Source organism: Dama dama, chromosome 22 (genome assembly GCF_033118175.1).
Source record: "Dama dama isolate Ldn47 chromosome 22, ASM3311817v1, whole genome shotgun sequence".
Taxonomy (NCBI): domain Eukaryota; kingdom Metazoa; phylum Chordata; class Mammalia; order Artiodactyla; family Cervidae; genus Dama; species Dama dama.
In genome coordinates, this window is record NC_083702.1 from 36,629,372 (window position 1) to 36,651,054 (window position 21,683).

Here is a 21,683-nt window from a genome sequence, read left to right on the forward strand (position 1 = left end):
AAGAGGTTAGGGCCATGTGGGGAAACAGTAGGCCATCTACAAGCCAAAGGGAGGCCTTGGGGGAAACCAAACTTTCCAACACTTTGATCCAGGACTGCTAGCTCCCAGAACTGTGAGAAAATTAATTTCTATTATTTCAGCCACTCAGTCTCTGATATTTTATATGGCAGCCCAAGCAGATGGATGTAATGGCTGGAATAACAGCACCACATGGGGGTGAGGTGAGGATTACATGTGGCTAAGGCAGTGCTCGGCTCCTAGACAGCACTCAATAAATGTAAGCTGTTATTTGTGGCTCAGAAAGAAGAGAAGGAAAGTCAAAGAGCAAGAAGAGAATCAGTAATTATTTAAAATCTGTATGCCCAGCACTTTGCATAAGTAACCTACTTTCATTTGCATAACAGTCCTGTGCAAACCATCCCAGTCTTGCAAGTAAGAAAACCCAAAGCCTGAAAAGATTCTGTAACTTGTTGAAAGTCACACAGAAAGTGGCAGAATCAGGAATCCGGCCTTAAAATCTGTGTTCTTTCCACTGTGCTGTGCTACCAACTGGAGTAGCTTCCTAGATGCCAAAGGTTGTTAATGAAAGAGGTCCATTCTAGATGATTTCTGCAGCAGACACACAGCCAGGGGCTTGGCTCCTGCTCTAGGAATCTATCCCTGCCCACACACGGACGTTCATTCCCCTGCCAGGCTAGGCCACACAGAGGCCTGCAGTCAGAGTCAAACACCTTTCCAAAAAGGACTTTTTAATCTGCTCAAGTGCCTGACCAAGTATTTCACTTAACACTCCAGAGCTCTGCGCCAAAAGCGTGAGCCCTGTTTGGTCTCAGGAACAGTGAGGGCATGTTAGCCATCAGATAGGCCCTTCTTCAGGGCTTCCCTGGTGGCTCAGATGATAAAGAATCTGCCTGCATTGCTGGAGACACAGGTTCGATACCTGGGTTGGGAAAATCCACTGGAGAAGGGAGTGGCAACCTACTCTAGTATCTTGCCTGAAAAATTCCGTGGACTGAGGAGCCTGGCAGACTACAGTCCATGGGGTCACAATGAGTTAGACATGACTGAGCGACTAAGGTGACAAAGCATATGTCTTATTCTGATGGCGAGGCCCTGCCTCACCGGTGGAAGAGTTGAAAGTTGGGGAGACTGTATGTAGGCAGGCGTACAGACAGTTGTCTGGGTTAGGAGGAGGTAACTCAGAATGTAGCCCTGACTGGCCGCACGGATGGTGTCCCACTTGTGGGACACTTTTGTATTCTACTATAACCAAAGGGCGTGTCTGCCAAGTGAAATGATTAGATTTTACATAGTTGTTGTTGTCCAGTCTTGAAGTCATGTCTGACTCTTTGTGACCCTGTGGACTGCAGCACTCCAGGTTTCCCTGTCCTTCACTATCCTAGAGTTTTCTCAAACTCACACCCAATGAGTTGGTGATACTATCTAACCATCTCATTCTCTGCCTCCCTCTTCTCCTTTTGCCTTCATTTTTGTGTAGAGTTGCTACTAAATTGTTTTTTCCAATAATGATTAGCCAGTGGAATTCACTGTGTTTTAAGACCACTCCCTATTAATGAGAAAAGCCTATAGTTAGCAAAGGTGTTTTTCTTCCCTTTTACCATGACACGTCAGTTACAGTTAAATTTTTAAATTATTGTTTAAAACTATTTTTTTTTTTAGAGCAGGTTGAGATTTACAACACAATCGAGAGGGAGGTACAGAGGTTTCCCGTGTATCCCTTGTCCCCACACATGTATAGCTTCCTCCATTATCAACTGAATCTTCCACCCAGAATGCTGTTGTATATATGGCATATATATATATTCCATATATATATAATATGTTAACACATCATAGTCATCTGAAGCCCATTACTTTACCTTAGGGTTCAATCTTGGTCATCGTTGTAATACCATACAGAATATTTTCACTGCCCTAAAAATTCTCTCTGCTCTGTCTATTCGTCTCTTCCCCAAACTACCTCTGGCAATCACTTATTTTTTGTCTCATCATATTTTTGATGAGTTTTTGCCTTCATTATATTTAAATTTAAAAGAAGAGAGACTGGAAAGCAGCCCTTTTTAGGCTAATTGAAAATGAATTTAAGGTTTATGGAAAGGCAAGATTGGCCATGAGTCATGCGAGTGACTGTTCTCTCTGATTTTGTGGATATTTGAGATTTTCCATAATAAAAAGTCTTTTTAAAAAATATGATTGGCATTAAAAACCTTATTTCGACCCTAATTGTAACATGAATGCCATGCATTCAAACTTTCAAAAAGCTTTTAAGACAAGGATAAGATTGCTCATGTACCTCCACTTGTGAAATCAAAGGCTGCTAGGGATGAATGATTGTTACCAAATAGCTCAGATATTCCTTAAATTTATCTTGGCAAGAATATCAGTAATCCATTGGCTTCTTCTGCAAGTGTGGCAGTTATCAGAACCCAACATCCTCTCATGCCACTTGGCTTCCACTGTCCAACACTCGTGACCCTCTACTTGACCTCTTTCTCTGGCCCTTAGAGACAGTTCTGCCTGTATCAGCAGGAGGCGGGCCTCCACTCCTGGCGGGGCAGCGCTGCCTGGAGCACCCCCCACCCACTGACTGAGGGCAGCTGATATATAAATACTGATATCTTAGTGATGAACAGTCAACGGTGCCACCTGATTAGTGGTCTCTGAAAGAGATTTAACTTCAGGACCAAAGACAGTCTCAGTCACTCAGAGCTTTGTGTGGATTTAAAGTGAAAGCGACAAAAAAAAAAAAACCTTCTGACATCTGATGGACATCAGAAAGGGGCAGGAGAGTACCCGCCTCACTAATTTAAGTGGGGCCTTATATACTTCTCAAGTAGCTGTTGGGAATAGATAAAAAAAAATACCTCAAGGCTGTGAGAATTTTGCCCAGACCGTTAATATAACATACATCCTGGAACATACCTCCCATAACGTACATCCTGGAATGACTATCAGCACGAGATTAGCCAGAAGGAACAGGTAAACCCAGAGCTCAAGACTACGGAAGTTTTTACCCAGACCTTCTCCCATAGCATACATCCAAAACCCAAAAAAAAAAAAAAAGCATGTCCTTGAACAAGAGATACTGCTGCCTATGAACAGTATCTTGTCTAAGGCAAAAGAATCTAAAAAAGAAAGAATGTTTACCTCCTCCTTGAAAGGGCCTTAGGCTTGGACTCCTTATCAACCTGCCTAAGTTAACTCTCAATATCCTTGCTCTCCTGTTCCTTGAGGCACTTCAGGCCACATAACTCCGAGGTTTTTGTTCCCCATTTTTCTCCCAGAATGCCCCAATAGATTAAGCTTCAGTTTTCTCAAAGTGGCGACCTGTTGGAAAATGGATCTACTATTAGTTTCTTTGTCTTCCCTGTCTTACTTCCTTGACTGAGCTCCCTAGGAGCACCTCCCAAACCTACTTCTTGTACTTGAATCCTTGTCTCAGGATCAGCTTCTGTGAGAATTCAAACTAAGCCAGCAAGATATCAAGTTGAGAGACCCAGTCCGAACTTCTGGAAGAAAGCGTTCATAAAGGCTTTTGAATCCTTTTTTTTTTTAGCTATTTCCTACTTTCTTTTTTTTTTTTTTTTTCCATTTATTTTTATTAGTTGGAGGCTAATTACTTTACAATATTGTAGTGGGTTTTGTCATACATTGACATGAATCAGCCATGGAATCCTTTTGAAAGGATTTTGAAAAGCTGTCCTGTGGCTGTATCAGTGCTTGGATTTTTTTTTGTTTTTCCTTTTTAAAATCATGGAGTGGATTGCATATGAATCTACCTTGTGGAGCTCATGTAAATAATTAGTTTGGTAATGTTTGAGGCCCATGATCCCAATATTTAGGTAAAAGTCTAAAGGATTTTGGGGATAAAAGTGTTTTTTAATGAGATTTTTTTAAACTTTAGATAATTGATCAAATGGATCAAATTCCATCAGTAGGTGGAATTACACAATCCCAACTAGAAATCTGCCAACTGAATGAATGTTCAAGGTGGGAACTGAGGAACAGGGTAACTTAGAAATTGTTGGTAACCCTATTGTTAGAGAACTGAAGTCAAAGGCTATGTTCTATAGGATGAGATTCCATAGATTAATATAAAACTTTCCAATCTGTATTATCAGTTGAGCCTGGAATAGGAAATGGCAACCCAATCCATTATTCTTGCCTGGAAAATCCCATGGACAGACAAGCCTGGCAGGCCCAAGTTCATGGGGTCACAAAGAGTCAGACACAACTTAGCACATGCACACAGAATATTTTTAGTTAGTATCTTTTGTAAATTTGCAAGAAATCAGAAATGTCTAACTCAGTGTATAAGCCTTTTCCTTTTTCATGTTTATTTATTTATTTAGTTGTACCAGGTGTTAGTTGCTTGCAGCACGTGGGATCTAGTTCCCTGACTGGGAATTGAACCCAGGCCTCCAGGATTGGGAGCACTGAGTCTTATCCACTGGACCACCATGAAGTCCCTATAAGCTTTTTTTGAAGTTTATTTTATTTTTTTTTTGTATTGAGGTAACTTTGGTTTATAACATTGTATAAGTTTCATGTGTACAACATTGTATTTCTAGTTCTGTATACATTACAGTGTGCTCACCACTCAGATTTAGTTTCATCCTTCACCACACAATTGATTTGCCTTCACTTTGTCCTCCCCTCCTCCCCTTCCCCTCTGGTAACTACTGCTCTGTTCTCTTTATCTATGTGTTTGTTTTTGGTTGATTTGGTTTGTACATTTATTTTGTTTTTTGTTTCCATATTCCAAATATGAGTGAAATTAGATGGTGTTTGTCTTTCTCCATCTGACTCAGCATAATACACTCAGGGTCCGCCCATGTTGTGACAGGCATAAGCCTTTTTACTTTTTATTTTATTTTTCAAATTTTTGGCTGCACTGCGTGGCATGTGGGATCTTAGTTTCCTGACCAGGGATCAAACCTGTGCTCCCAGCATTGGAAGGTAGAGTCTTAATCAGTGAACTGCCGGGGAAGCCCCAGCCTTTTTGTTTTTGACTGTGATCTAGTTTTGTTAGTATAAATGAAAACCTTGTATTTATGCTAATCTTTAATTCCTTTAAGGTATCTTGGATATTGGGTGAGGTAAAGGGAGGAGCCCAGATTTTTTATTTAACCACCTGGGTTGATTGTGGTGCCATAAAGCAGGATAGGGAAGAAGTGATCAAGACTTGGTTTGGGGTTGAAAGAGATAACAACTTGTAATTTAAGGCATCTGTGGGTCGTGGAGACTGTTGATGTCTGTTAAGTGTTGAATACAAGATCCTTTGGCTCAGACGGGAAATACTTTGCCTGCAATGCAGGAGATCTGGGTTCCATCCCTGGGTCAGGAAGATCCCCTGGAAAAGGGAATAGGTGTCTCCCCACTCTAGTGTTCATGCCTAGAGAATTCCATGGACAGAGGAACCTGGAGGGCTTCAGACCATGGAATCACAAAGAGTCAGACATGACTGAGCAGCTAACTAACGCTTTGCAGGGCTTACAAGAGCTAAACTGTCCGTTCCCTGCTTTATTCTCCAGACACGTCCCCATGACAGAGAGTGCCCCAGCCACTTCTGACTGCTCACTCTTGACTCTGCTTGCACTGGCTGTTCCCTGTTGGAGCACCTTTTTATAGCCCTCCCTCTCCATCACTCAGGCTTCTGTTTGAATACCTGCTGTGACAGCCCTCACTTCCATCAAATAGCACCAGAACAGTGGTTCAGAGAGGGAGTTTTGGAGGCAGCCTGTCTGGATGGAAACCCCAAGCTCCAGCCTTCCCTGCTGTAACCTTGGAAGTAACTCTCAGTTTCCTAAGATGGTGGGGATAGTATTAGAACCTCTCATAGAAATATTGTTTTTGTTGTTTAGTCACTCAGTCAAGCCTGACTCTTTGCGAGCCTATGGACTGAGGCACTCCAGGCTTCCCTGTCCTTCGCTATCTCCCAGAGTTTGATCAGACTCATGTCCATTGAGTCAGTGATGCCAGGCAACCATCTCATCCCCTGTCACCTCCTTCTCTTCCTGCCGTTAACTTTCCCAGCATCAGCGTCTTTTCCAATGAGTTGGCTCTTCGCATCCGGTGGCCAAAGTATTGGAACTTCAGCTTCAGCATCAGTCCTTCCAGTGAATATTCAAGGTTGATTTCCTTTAAGACTGACTGGTTTGATCTCCTTGCTGTCTAAGCGACTCCCTAGAGTCTTCAGCACCACAGTTTGAAAGCATCAATTCTTTGGTGCTCAGCCTTCTTTATGGTCCAACTCTCATATCCATTCATGACTACTAAAAAACCATAGCTTTGGCTAAATGGACCTTTGTCTGCAAAGTGAAGTCTCTGCTTTTTAATATGCTGTCTAGGTTGTCATAGCTTTTCTTCCAAGGAGCAAGCGTCTTTTAATTAAGATTAAATGAATTATACCGAGAATTTAGAGCATGGCGTGTAAAGTGTTCTTTACAGCTTTGCTATTATTATTAGTTGCTATCTTAATAAGACAACCCGTATCATCTTCCATCAAAAAAATGTTTTTGAAGATTTGTAATAACAGTAAAATTTATTTTACTCAGATTTGTAAAAACTGAGCAAAAAGTGCCAACTTACAACAATGACTATTCTGGTCTTTCCTAAATCTTATCACAAACAACTGTTTTTTTCCTCCCCTCTTTTTTACCTTTAAGTTGATTTTTTGTAGATTGCCATAATCTGTATACTGCCTATCTTTTATACTGTTATTGTTTTCTTAAGCATTTCCTGATATTTGCACATATGGATTATTTCCAATTTTTAATTTACCTGGTTGAATCTGTCTGATGAGTGTTTTCTTATGACTTAATTGCTTTAGATTTTTTTTTGAAAGTTTAGTCAAGTTTTATTTTTATACATTTTATGATAAATATCTCTGAATGTTCCCTGAAATGTTTCTGTAATATATTATAATATGTATCTATTAGCCATTATAAATGCTAACATAAGAAATTTAAGAATATATTCATGTGTCCTTTAAATTTATGAATATAAATTATAATATACCAAAATTTAAATAAGCTGAAAATAATACTTCTGTAGCAAAGAGCAAGGGGGTATGAAATTTAACAGTTTTTAACATATAAATTACTGTAATTTAAAAATTTAACTTGGAAATAATGAAATAGCTATGGATCTGTTTAAACTGAAATTAAAACAATCCTTTTGATGTAGGACATATAGTTTAGTTCTTGAGAAAAATAACCCATTAGGAATTAAGTTGTTAAGTAAACATGATCGATGCTTTCTTTTTAATGCCAACCTATTTCCTTTTCATATTTAGCATAAAGGCTATTTCATAGCAGAATCATAACTAATATAAATGTCAGTATAATGAATCTACTCATAATGATTGAAATGCTTTTAAAATTTTTATATTTTTTTAGTTTTATTGCGATATAGTTGACAAATGCTCTTTTTTTTAAACCTTTGAATTAGATCACAGAAAATTCTGTACTATCCACTGCACTGGTTACTTGAGAAGCTGGCCTCCAAATATTGCTGGAATGGAAGAAGAAAGGGACAATAAGAAAGACAGGAGTAATTTCACCTGCCTTGTTGCCTTTGGAAGACTACGTCCACATATTGTCCCACAGAACAGCGGCGAGATTAAAGTGAAACCAACTGAATTTATTACCCGTTTTGCAGTTAATGGAAAATTTGTCTATGTTGATCAAAGGTAAATATTTATTTGCCATACTGATTAGAGTTCAATGGGGTATTTAAGGCTACTAAAGATGTGGCTTAGTAGCATGGCTGGATTTTTTTTTTTTTTTAAGCTTTAGAATAGGAAATAAGGCTTAAATGAAATAAGGATATGGATACATCTGTAACCAAATTGTAAACTTAAAATATTTCTTAGCCAGTGGGGCAGAAACTATGCATGGCCTATGGCCACAGTTTTATTGATGCATGGTGAGACCAGCATACTGTGGATTAGGTAGGTGGCCTCTGGAGCAGCCTGGTGCCTGGGTGTCCATTCTGCTTTGCAACTCTAATCTGGGTCTAGGGCAGCCAAAGGGAGCCCAGTGAAGCTAAGGGTTACTCATCTCCTGGTCCACATCTCTACTGTCCTGACCATGTATGGAAAAGCAATCTTCCAGAAGGGGATACATTCACCAATTCTAAACTTTACCTTTAATTTTCAAACTAGGGCAACAGCAATTTTAGGATATCTGCCTCAGGAACTCTTGGGAACTTCTTGTTATGAATATTTTCATCAGGATGACCATAGTAATTTGACTGACAAGCACAAAGCAGGTATGCCTTGAGTGGGGTTGTCTTTTAGTACTTTTTAATTATAGCTTCAACTCTTAATTTTTCATTCCTGTGAAATCTGAACCTTGAGCTAATCCTTAAAGGACTGATTTATACAGTGGTAAACTGTTATGCTGATTATTATCTTTTCTTGTTAAGTTCTACAGAGTAAAGAGAAAATATTTACAGATTCGTACAAATTCAGAGCAAAAGATGGGTCTTTCGTAACTTTAAAAAGCCAGTGGTTTAGTTTCACAAATCCTTGGACCAAAGAACTGGAATATATTGTGTCTGTCAACACTTTAGTTTTGTAAGTAATATTTTATGTTGTTAAGACCTTTTTATTAATTTCAAATGAGTATCTTTGTTTCTCTCCTTTCATCTTGCTAAATCATTAAAACTATTTGATTCTCTGGCTTTATAACTTGAGTTAATGCCATTTGCAGCAACATGAGTAGACCTAGAGATTATCCTACTAAGTGAAGTAAGTCAGACAGAAAAAGACAAATATATGATATCACTTACATATATTAATAGAATCTTTAAAAATTGTAAATACAGTAGAAACTAAACATTGTAAAGCAATTATACTCCAATTCAAAAAAATTAATTTTTTTAAAAAGTTCTCATCACAAGGATAAAAATTGTAACTATGTGCAATGACAGATGTTAATTAGACTTTTGTGGTGAACATTTTTCAATATATGCAAATATTAAATCATTATCTTGTACACCTGAAACTAATATAATGTCAATTATATCTCAATAAAAAATTGAGATTTTACCCTCCAAAAAATTAATTAATTAAAGAATTACACAAATGAACTTATTTACAAAATAGAAAGAAACTCACATAGAAAACAAACTTATAGCTGCCAAAGAAGAAAGGGGGGGAATAAATTGGGAATTGATGATTAATAAATACAAACTACTATATATAAAATAGATGAACAAGGACCTACTATATCACACAGAGAACTATATTCAATATCTTTTAATAACCTATGATATAATGGAAAAGAAACTGAAAAAGAAAATATATATGTGTGTGTGTAATCACTTTGCTATACACATGAATCATTGTAAATCAACTATACTTCAATTTAAAAAAACCCATGTGATCCCCTGGCTTTGTAACTTGAGTATATATTTTGAGTAATTCATTCACTGCTCATTGGCATTAGTTCTCAGAATTAAGCTAAAAGTTTGCCCTTTTGTAATAAATTCCTTTTGGCTTGATATAAAATGTGACAGTAGATGCATTTATTCAGTTTTTTCCTACCATTCATGACCTTCTTTTGTCCTTCCAAAAAACACTGTGGATGTGGCTTTAAACTGTTTATAATTGTAAGAAGGCTTCACTAGTGGCTCAGACGGTAAAGAATCCACATGCAATATGGCAGACCTGAGTTTGATCCCTGGCTTGGGATCCCTGGCTTGGGAAGATCCCCACTCCAGGCAACCCACTCCAGTATTCTTGTCTAGAGAATCCCCATGGACAGAGGAGCCTGACAGGCTACAGTCCATGGGGCTGCAAAGACTTTTGTCGGATACAACTGAGCAAATAAGCACATAAGCACATAATTGTTAGAAGTCATTTTGGCCTCCACATCATTTTTTCATGTCCATCTTCTAAACTTTGGGACCACATATACTTGTATAAAAATATTTGGCAGAGGGATAAGCAGAAATCCAGACCATTCACTGCCTTCCAAGCCCTGGTCTAAGGCTATGTCAGTCTAAAGAAAGAGCCAGCTTTTCTTGATATGCTCAATATGCTAGCATGGCCCCATTCCAAGTATTATTTTTCTATGTTTTATTTGAAATTGCTATAAGGTTTTATCAACCCAATTCTATTTCCTTATCTGAAATATTTAGTTTTTTTAAAAAGCCCCTCCAATTCTTAGTACCTGCAGTTCAGTTCAGTTCAGTTAGTACTTACAGTAGGTACTAATTACCCATCCTGATAATTCTATTACTCATCCCAATAACTCTTGCCTTCTTATCATTAGACTATGAACTGAGAATTTGTATCTGTGAGAACATATACAATACAGGGTAATATGGCATCTGGCAAAAGCCCTGGTACTTAGCACATCAATACCTCAATATCTGGTGGTGATATTAACAATATGCATATAAAACACTAGTGGGTCAAGAACTGGCCATTCAGATACACAGAGCTTAATGTAGTTGCTTTAACATTTTCCTTCACCTTAAAAAAATCACCTACGGTGTTTCTGAATTGTAGGGGACATAATGATGCTGGAGAAACATCATTGCTTCCTTGCAGCTCTCAGTCATCAGAAGGTAAGCTTAGTTTTAGGTGTGAAGACTTATTACTAAGAAAGTTATCATCTTTATCTGTCTTGGAGAGGGAAAAATTTCTAAGTGAACTTGAAAAGATTTCAGTGGGTTGAGTTATCCTCCTCAGAATTCCCACAGTACTTTGGTCACACTTCTGTTATAATCTTTTATTGTATTGCAATAAGTTGTTCACTCAACTGGCTCACCACTAGACTGTGAGTCCCTTAAGAGCAGAAATGGTGTTTTACTTATTATGAACCAGCAGCTGCTAGCATAGTTCCTTGTATATTAGAGCGCTTAAATGTCTGTTGGTCCAATTCACGAAAAGCACCAAGGGGAAGTTATCATAGCTGTTCACCACAGGAATATGTTAATATATTATTTGCATTAAGAAAAATTAATGTATTAGGAAATATTAACAGTAGAGTCATATTCAGCCATAAAAAAGAATGAAACATTGCCATTTGCAGCAATATGGATGGACCCAGAGATTGGCATACTAAGTGAGGTAAGTCAGAGAAAGACAAATATGGTATCACTTATAGGTGGGATCTAAAAAAATAATACTCTTAAACATATTTACAAAACATAAATAGACTCACAGACATAGAAAGCAAATTTATGGTTACCACAGGGGAAATAGTGGGGTTGAGAGGGTTAAATTAGGAGTATGGGATTAACAGATACACATAGCTATAAGTAAAATAATAACAATTTCTTATATAGCACAGGGAACTGTAGTAATATCTTGTAAGAACCTATAATGGAAGAGAATCTGAAAAAGAATATAGATACACATATATATGTACAACTGAATCACTTTGCTGTACACCGGGAACTAACAATATTATAAATCAACTATACGTCAATAAAAGAAAAAAAATGGAATTGCTCTGCCTTTAGTGTGGATGTTAAAGTGTGAAGGAATTGTCTGTACTTAAGGGTTACAGGTCATGATTGACCCCTCAGTGACTTCCCACATACTTGATTCATATCAGTCTTTATAAGCATCTTAAACCATTATGAGAATGTTTGTAACGTAAACAGGAATCTTTCTAACATTTTAGGATGCAGCTGGTTTGTTTCTTTTAAAGAGGGAAATAGGAAATATATTTGAATTGAAAAAATATATTGATAAAGTTATATACTTTTTAAAGTCCTCAGTTGAATCTTTTGTTATGATTTAGGATCCTCTAGACAGTCTTTTATTAGTGTGCCTGGAACATCTACAGAAATATTACTTGGTGCTGGTAGTATTGGAACAGATGTTGGAAGTGAACTTCTGGACTTACAAAGGTAATGTTTGATTACTGTAAATACTTTCACAAGTAGAATCATCATCTTATTAACCATACAAATATTAAAAAATCAATAGGTTTCCTATATGCAAACAGTAACCAGTTTAATAACATAATGGAAGAGATCACTTTTATAGTAGCAACTTAGTTTGGAAAGTCTTCTATATACATCTATATACATCTGTATACATCTGTATACATCTATATACATCTATATACATCAGTATACTTCTATATACATCTATATACTTCTATACTTCTTCCTATATATTGCACAGAACCTGGAACTCATTAAGATAAAAATGGATAAATTTAATTGTATAAAAACTCAAACATAACTATAACCATTGTAATTAACAAGGTTAAAGGTTAAAAGACAAATTATAAGCCATAGAAAATATGTGTATTATATACGATAAAATACACTAATTATCTTAATATATGAAACTTTTGACTGTGTGGATCACAACAAACTGGAAAATTCTTAAAGAGATGGGAATTGTTTGCAAATTGGGAAAGGAGTATGTCAAGGCAGTATATTGTCACCCTGCTTATTTAACTTACATGCAGAGTATATTATGAGAAATGCTGGACTGGATGAAGCACAAGCTGGAATCAAGATTGCCAGGAGAAATATCAATAACCTCAGATATGCAGTTTATACCACCCTTATGGCAGAAAGTGAAGAGGAACTAAAGAACTTCTTGATGAAAGTGAAAGAAGAGAGTGAAAAAGTTGGCCTAAAGTTCAACATTCAGAAAACTAAGATCATGGCATCTGGTCCCATCACTTCATGCAAATAGATGGGGAAACAATGGAAATAGTGAGAGACTTTATTTTGGGGGGGCTCCAAAATCACTGCAGATGGTGACTGCAGCCATGAAATTAAAAGACGCTTACTCCTTGGAAGAAAAGTTATGACCAACCTAGACAGCATATTAAAAAGCAGAGCCATTACTTTGCCAACAGAGGTCTGTCTAGTCAAGGCTATGGTTTTTCCAGTAGTCATGTATGGATGTGAGAATTGGACTATAAAGAAAGCTGAGTGCCAAAGAATCGATGCTGTTGAACTGTGGTGTTGGAGAAGACACTTGAGAGTCCCTTGGACTACAAGGAGATCCAACCAGTCCATCCTAAAGGAAATCAGTCCTGAATATTCATTGGAGGGACTGATGCTGAAGCTGAAACGTCAATACTTTGGTCACCTGATGTGAAGAACTGACTCATTTGAAAAGACCCTGATGGTGGAAAGTATTGAAGGCAGGAGGAGAAGGGGACGACAGAGGATGAAATGGTTGGATGGCATCACCAACTCAATGGACATGAGTTTGAGTAAACTCCGGGAGTTGGTGATGGACAGGGAGGCCTGGTGTGCTGCAGTCCATGGGGTCACAAAGAATCGGACATGACTGAGTGACTGAACTGAACTGATGGAGAATTTTATAGTATAAAGTTATTGAATGTTATATTAAACTTTATATATCATAAATTTTATATAATTATATATATAAAACTTTATGGGTAGTATAAAGAATATAGTTGTCAAGGAAGTTTTAAAAATAGCTCAATATTAAAAAAAAGTTGGAGAGTAGACTTGGGAAAAAAAAACAAATGGCTAAGAAACTTTAAAAATTGTTTAACCCCACTCATAGTTAAAATTATATATATATGTATATACACACACAAAATTAAATGATAATAAGATACTCATTTTCATTTAGGAGATGGTCAAAAGCTTGCAAGTTTGATAATACTAGTGAGAGTGTAAGGAAACAGTCAAACTGTCCATGGGAGTATAAATTAGTGAAGGCTCTTGGAGGGTAATTTAATAATACCCATCAAAAATGTAGTTGTATATAATCATAGACTCAACAACCCTACCTCAGAAGCAAATATTCTTTTACAACTACAAAAAGACCCATGAATAAGACTGTTCCTTGCTGCACTTATCTACAGTAGGGATTTAAATATTTATCATAACCACAACTTGTTATGGTGTATCCATACAATGTTATACTTTGCAACAGTTAAATATTAGGTAGCTCTATTTATACTAATATGGAAAGAACTTTACATGGTTAATAGAAAAAAGCACAAAAATAGAACAAAAGAATAGTATTATGGGCTTTCCTGGTGGCTCAGACAGTAAAGTATCTGCCTGCAATGCAGGAGACCCGGGTTCAATCTCTGGGTCAGGAAGATTCCCCTGAGAAGGAAATGGCAACCCACTGCAGTTCTCTTGCCTGGAAAATGCCATGGACAGAGGAGTGTGGTAGGCAGCAGTCCATGGAATTGCAAAGAGTCAGACACAACTGAGCAACTTCATTTCCACTTTCATAAGAAAAAAAGATATGTGTGGATATATGTGAATATGCATATATACAGGCCCCTAATTACTCATCTAAAACCTGTTAGGCAGGTTTTAGATTAATTTTGAACTCAGAATTTCCTTAGATGTTAGAAAAATAATGTTTTGGAATTCAAGTTTTTAAGAGGTAGGTATAATAGCCCAAGAAAACAGTTATATCATGGGCAGTACCCCATAATCAATTAAATCAGTATTTCTCCAGTGAAAAGTATTTACAGATTAAGTGGTGAAGTATCTGGGAAGAAAGGGGAAGTATGAGTTCAGGTTAAATACATTTAACAAGATTAGGAAAGGACAATTTTTTAGAATTAATTTATTTTTAAATGGAACAAGGATGAATATTTTTAACAACAAAAGGTACAATTCACAAAGAAAATAGACATCATAAACCATTAGACATCTAACAACAAAGAAACAAAGAACATAAAGCAAAAATCAGAAAAAAAGATATATAATCAGCAGCCGCAGCCGCCTGTGTTGCTTCCCTGATTCATGGTTGTGGGTGCTCCGGACTTGGCGCCTCTGGAGGGAGTGGCCAGTGGGCCCGCATCTCGAGTTTGTGGGATTTGAGGCCGGGCTGCTGTGGCCGCCTCCTTCTGGTACCTGGGCCACCCTGATAAGCGAGGCCAGGGCAAAGCAGGTTGACCAGTGCACGTCTGGCGATCTCCCTGGCTGGGGAGGAGGGCAGGAGGCTGAAGGGATCATGTCCAGGAGGAAACTCCACCTCTCCACCACTGAACGTGTCATCAAAGAGATCAAGCCCTGAGCCTTTGGAGTAGGAGCACTGACTCCAAGACCCCAGACTACCAGAGAATTAACCTTAGGGAGTATCAAATAGTGAGAACTCACACAAAGGAAACCACTTGACTACAACACCCAGAATCACCCAACTACCAGTAACAGCTTGTGCAGGATGCCTCATCTAAACAATAAACAAAACAAAAATACAAACCCAATCATCAGCAGACAGATTACCACCTCACTCAGCCTTGCCCATCAGAGGAAAAATAAACAAGCAAGCAAACAAACAAAAATTCAGCACAAATCTCACCCTATACGAAGCTTACACAAACTACTGGACCAAACTTACCAGGGCTAAAAGGAAGAAAGAATTCAACCTTGAAGACTGGAAAAGAGACCTCAAACACAGTAAGTTAAAAAAAGATAATGATAAGGCAGAAAAATATTACACAAATGAAGGTCAAACTAGAAACACAGAAGTCCAAATATATGAAGAGGAAATAGGCAAACTACCTGAAAAAAGAGTTCAGAATAATGATAGTAAAGATGATCAAAAACCTTGGAAACAAAATGGAGAAAATGCAAGAATCAATTAACAAAGACCTAGAAGAATTAAAGAATAAACATACAGAGACAAACAATTACTGAAATTAAAAATACTCTAGAACGGACCAATAGCACAATATCTGAAGCAGAAAAATGAATCAGTGAGCTGGAAGATAAAATGGAGGAAATAACTTTGGAAGAGCAGAATAAAGTAAAAAGAATGCAAAGAATTGAGGATAGTCTCAGAGATATCTGGGACAATATCAAATGCACCAACATTCGAAAGGGATCCCAGAAGAAGAAGAGAAAAAGAAGGGGTATGAGAAAATGTTTGAAGAGATTATAGTTGAAAATTTTCCCAACATGGAAAAGAAAATAGTCAATCAAGCCCAAGAGACAGGAAGAGTCCCATACAGGATAAATCCAAGGAGAAATAACACCACAACACATACTAAAACAGACAAAGACTAAACACACAAAGAAAGAATATTAAAAGCAGCAAGGGAAAAGCAACAAGTAATATACAAGGGAAATCCCATAGGCTTAACAGCTGATCTTTCAGCAGAAACTCTGCAGGCCAGAACGGAATGGCAGGATATATTTAAAGTACTGAAAGGGAAAAATCTGCAACCAAGATTACTGTACCCGTCAAGGACCTCATTCAAAATTGATGGAGAAATCAAAAGCTTTTCAGATAAGCAAAAGTTAAAAGAATTCAGTACCACCAAACCAGCTTTACAACAAATGTTAAACAGACTTACACAGTCAAGAAATACAAGAGAAGAAAAACAAACCCCAGACAATTAAGAAAACAGCAATAGGAACATATATATCAATAATTACTTTAAATGTAAGTGGATTAAATGCTCCAACCAAAAGACACAGACTGGCTGAATGGATACAAAAACAAAACCCATATATGCTGTCTACAAGAAACACACTTCAGACCTAAAGACATGTATAGACCGAAAGTGAGAGGATGGAAAAATATATTCCATGCAAATAGGAAGCAAAAGAAAACTGGAGTAGCAATCCTCATATCAGACAAAGTAGACCTTAAAATAAAGAAGATTACAAGAGATAAGGAAGGACAGTACATAATGATCAAGGGATCAATCCGAGGGGAAGACATAACAATTGTAAGTACCTATGCACTGAAATAGGAGCACCTCAATACATAAGACAAACACTAACAGACTTAAAAGGAGAAATTGACAGTAGCACAATAATAGTAGGAGAGTTTAACACCCTGCTCACACCAATGGACAGATCATCAAAACAGAAAATTAATAAGGAAACACAAGTCTTAAATGATACATCAGATGAGATGGATCTCATTGATATCTTCAGGACTTTCCATCCAAATGCAGAAGAAAACACCTTCTTCTCAAGTGTACATGGAATATTCTCCAGGATAGACCACATCTTGGGTCATAAATTAAACTTCAGTAAATTTAAGAAAATTGAAATTGTATCAGGCATCTTCTCTGACCACAACACTATGAGACTAGATATCAATTACAAGGGAAAAAACTGTAAGAAACACAAACACATGGAGATTAAACAAGTATCTAAATAACCAAAAGGTTACTGAAGAAATCAAAAGGGAAATAAAAGAAATTCTAGAAACAAATGACAATGAAAACACAACTCAAAACCTATGGGATGCAGTAAAAGCAGTTCTAAGAGGGAAGTTTATAGCAATGCAGTCCTACTCAAGAAACAAGAAAAACATCGAATAGACAACCTAACTTTACTCCTAAAACAACTGGAAAAAGAAGAACAAAAAACCCCCAAAATTAGTAGAAGGAAAGAAATCATAATGATCTGAGCAGAAATAATGAAAAAGAAATGAAAGAAACAATAGTAAAGATTAATAAAACTAAAAGCTGGTTCTTTGAGAGGATAAACAAAGTTGACAAACCTTTAGCCAGACACATCAAGAAAAAAAGAGAGAATAATCAAATGAACAAAATTAGAAATGAAAAAGGAGAGGTTACAACAGACGATGCAGAAATATAAAGGATTATAAGAGACTATTATGAACAACTATATGGCAATAAAATGGATAACCTGGAAGAAATGGACAGATTCTTAGAAAAGTTAAATTTTGCAAGACTGAACCAGGATAAAATAGAAATTATGAACAACCCAATCACAAGCACTGAAACTGAAGCTGTGATCAAAAATCTCCCAAAAAACAAAAGCCAGGACCAGATGGCTTCACAGGAGAATTCTATCAAGCATTTAAAGAAGAGCTAATGCTAATCCTTCTAAAACTCTTTCCAAAAATTGCAGAGGAAGGAACACTTCCAAACTCATTCTACGAGTTCACCACCACCCTGATACCCAAACCAGACAAAGACAACATAAAAAGAAAAAACTACAGGCCAATGTCACTGATGGACATGGATGCAAAAATCCTCAAAAAAATTTTAGCAAACAGAATTCTGCAACATATCAAAAAGCTCACACACCATAATCAAGTTGGGTTTATTCCCGGGATGCAAGGATTCTTCAATATATGCAAATCAATCAATGTGACACACCATATTAACAAATTGAAAGGTAAAAACCACATGATCATCTCAATAGATGCAGAAAAAGCCTTTGACAAAATTCATCACCCATTTATGATTAAAACTCTTCCAAAAAAATGGGCATAGAAGGAACCTACCTGAACACAGTAAAGACCATATATGATAAGCCTACAGCAAACATTATTCTCAATGGTGAAAAACTGAGAACATTCCCCCTAAAATCAGGAACAAGACAAGGGTGTCCACTGTCACCACTATTATTCAACGTTGTTCTGGAAGTCCTAGCTACAGCCATCAGAGAAGAAAAAGAAATAAAACAAGTCCAGATGGGAAAAGAAGTAAAGCTCTCACTGTTTGCAGTTGACATGAAACTGTACATAGAAAACCCTAAAGATTGTATCAGAAAATTACTAGAGCTGATCAGTGAATTTAGAAAAGTTGCAGGATACAAAATCAATACACAGATATCACTTGCATTTCTATATATTAACAATGAAAAATCTGAAAGTGAAATTAAGGAATAAATCCCATTCACCATTGCAAACAAACAAAGAATTAAATATCTGGGAATAAACTTACCTAGGAAGACAAAAGAACTGTACATAGAAAATTGTAAGACACTGATGAAAGAAATCAAAGATGACATAAACAGATGGAGAGATATTCCATGTTCCTGGGTAGGAAGAATCAATATTGTGAAAATGACTATACTACCAAACACGATCTACAGATTCAATGTGATCCCTATCAAATTACCAATGGCATTTTTCACAGAACTAGAACAAAAAATTTCACAATTCATATGGAAACACAAAAGACCCCGAATAGCCAAAGCACTCTTAAGAAGAATGGAGCTGGAGGAATCAACCTTCCTGACTTCAGATTATACTACAAAGCTACAGTCATCAAGACAGTATGGTACTGGCACAAAAACAGAAATATAGACCAATGGAACAAGATAGAAAGCCCAGAAAAAACCCATGCACCTAAGGGTACCTTCTTTTTGACAGAGGAGGCAAGAATATACAATGGGGCAAAGACAGCCTCTTCAGTCAATGGACAGCTACATGTAAACAAATGAAATTAGAACACTTCCTAACACCATACACAAAGAAACTCAAAATGGATTAAAGATCTAAATGTAAGACCAGAAACTATAAAACTCTTAGAGGAAAACATAAGCAGAACACTCGATGACATAAATCAAAGTAAGATCCTCTATGACCCACCTCCTAGAGTAATGGAAATAAAAACAAAAGTAAACAAGTGGGACCTGATTAAATTTAAAAGCTTTTGCACGGCAAAGGAAACTATAAGCAAGGTAAAAAGACAGCCCTCAGAATGGGAGAAAATAATAGCAAATGAAACAACTGACAAAGGATTAATTTCCAAAATATACAAAGCAGCTCATACAACTCAATACCAGAAAAATAGACAACCCAATCAAAAAATGGGAAAAAGACCTAAACAGACATTTCTCCAAAGGAGACATACAGATGGCTAACAAACACATGAAAAGATGCTCAACATGGTTCATTATTAGAGAAATGCAAATCAAAACTACAATGAGATATCACCTCACACCGGTCAGAATGGTCATCATCAAAACGTCTACAAACAATAAATGCTGGAGAGGGTGTGGAGAAAAGGGAATGCTCTTGCACTGTTGGTGGGAATGTAAACTGATATAGCCACTATGGAAGACGATATGGAGATTCCTTAAAAAACTAGGAATAAAACCACCATATGACCCAGCAATCCCACTCCTAGGCTTATACCCTGAGGAAACCGAAATTGTAAAAGACACATGTATCCCATTGTTCATTGCAGCACTATTTCCAATAGCTAGAACATGGAAGCAACTTAGGTGTCCATTGACAAATGAATGGATAAAGAAGTTGTGGCATATATGCATAATGGAATATTACTCAGCCATAAGAAGGAATGCTTTGGAGCCAGTTCTAATGAGGTGGATGAACCTAGAACCTATTACACAGAGTGACTAAGAAAGAGAAAGATAAATATCATATTCTAATGCATATGTATGGAATCTAGAAAAATGGTACTGAAAAATTTATTTACAGGGCAGCAGTGGAGAAACAGACATAAAGAATAGACTTATGGACATGGGGAGAGGGGAGGAAAAGGTGAGATGTATGGAAAGAGTAACATGGAAACTTATATTACCATATGTAAAATAGATAGCCAACAGGAATTTGCTGTCTGGCTAAGGAAACTCAAATAGGGGCTCTGTATCAACCTAGAGGGGGCGGGACGGGCAGGGAGATGGGAGGGAGGTTCAATAGGGAGGGGATATATGTATGCCTATGGCTGGTTCATGTTGAGGTTCGACAGAAAACAACAAAATTCTGTAAAGCAATTATCCTTCAATAAAAAAATAAATAAATTTTTAAAAGATATATAATCATAAAGAAAAAATATAATCATAGTGAGACATATTAACATTTCTCTGAGAATATTTTATCAAATGCAGAAAAAATAAGAATAGGAGCATCTAGAATGATGTTATTAATCATTTACATATAATACATTTATATTTATATTAATTTTACATCCTACACAAAAACGTTTAAAATTTTATATCTCATACATTGTTATTAGGTGAGAAAGGACAATTACTGAAGCTGTTTGGTGGGTGTATGAGATTTCATTATATTATATACTTTTATATCTCTTTGGAGTTTTCTATAATAGCTCTAAAATGTATTTCTGAAGTAAATTGTAAATATTTGTACTAAGTAGCACAAAGTTCAACCAAGAAAATTACTCTGAGTAGGGTTATAGTCCAACTCTCTTTGTCTGCATATGGATATCCAGTTTTCTCACATAATTTGCTGAAAAGACTATTCCTTCTCCCACTGAATGGTCTTGGCACCCTCGATGAAAATCATTTGACTGTATATGCTGGAAGGGCAGCATAAGGAAAGCAAAAATTGAGCTAGACGTTGCTAGCTGGGAACTATTAGAATGTGCACGGTGCGGTGTATGGAGGCACCTTGGCCAGTGTATGGAGTTGAGTAGGAGAAAGCATGCTGGTTTCAGCAAACAACAAGGAGATTCACTGAGGAAGAGATCAGGCCACTGAGCAACAGGGTTTTAAGTTAGTTAAAAGGGACTGGGGTGAAGTTAAATAGCATGTTTTTGCCCAGTAAACTAATATGAAGAAAGCCATATTTCAGAATCTGGTAGTGACATGCATGGTTAGGGGAAGTTAGCTTCTTTCATCTTTAAACAAGGGCTAATTGAGTGGTTGATGATTTTAAAGCTTGAACCACAGAATGGGAAGTCAGCCAAGCTATATACATTACATTGTGAAAAATCTCCAAGACATGTCACTAATCTTTTCATCTGTGTTTCCTACCTAATTCATTTCATTTTTCTGTTTTGATTTCTCCCTCTATAATTTCTTGTTAGCTGCATCCTTGGGAATACACAAGGCCATAAAGTTATGTTTATGCCATTATGTATCACATAATGAGCACTAATTGAGCATTTAGTAATATATAACACCATAAATTTCACATATTAAGTTTTGAAGAGATTTGTTATCTCTTCAAAAGCCTATGATTA

At 36.8% G+C, this 21,683-nt stretch overlaps 1 protein-coding gene across 1 annotated transcript in view; it reads left to right on the top strand.

Moving 5' to 3' along the window:
• Positions 1-21,683, top strand: part of BMAL2 (basic helix-loop-helix ARNT like 2) — a 104,018-nt gene that overhangs the window by 72,226 nt on the left and 10,109 nt on the right. Inside the window, exons 8-12 of the mRNA XM_061125176.1 lie at positions 7,474-7,714; positions 8,189-8,295; positions 8,452-8,602; positions 10,544-10,602; positions 11,787-11,895. Coding sequence (XP_060981159.1) covers positions 7,474-7,714; positions 8,189-8,295; positions 8,452-8,602; positions 10,544-10,602; positions 11,787-11,895 — 667 coding nt within the window. The remainder of the gene's footprint in view (positions 1-7,473; positions 7,715-8,188; positions 8,296-8,451; positions 8,603-10,543; positions 10,603-11,786; positions 11,896-21,683) is intronic.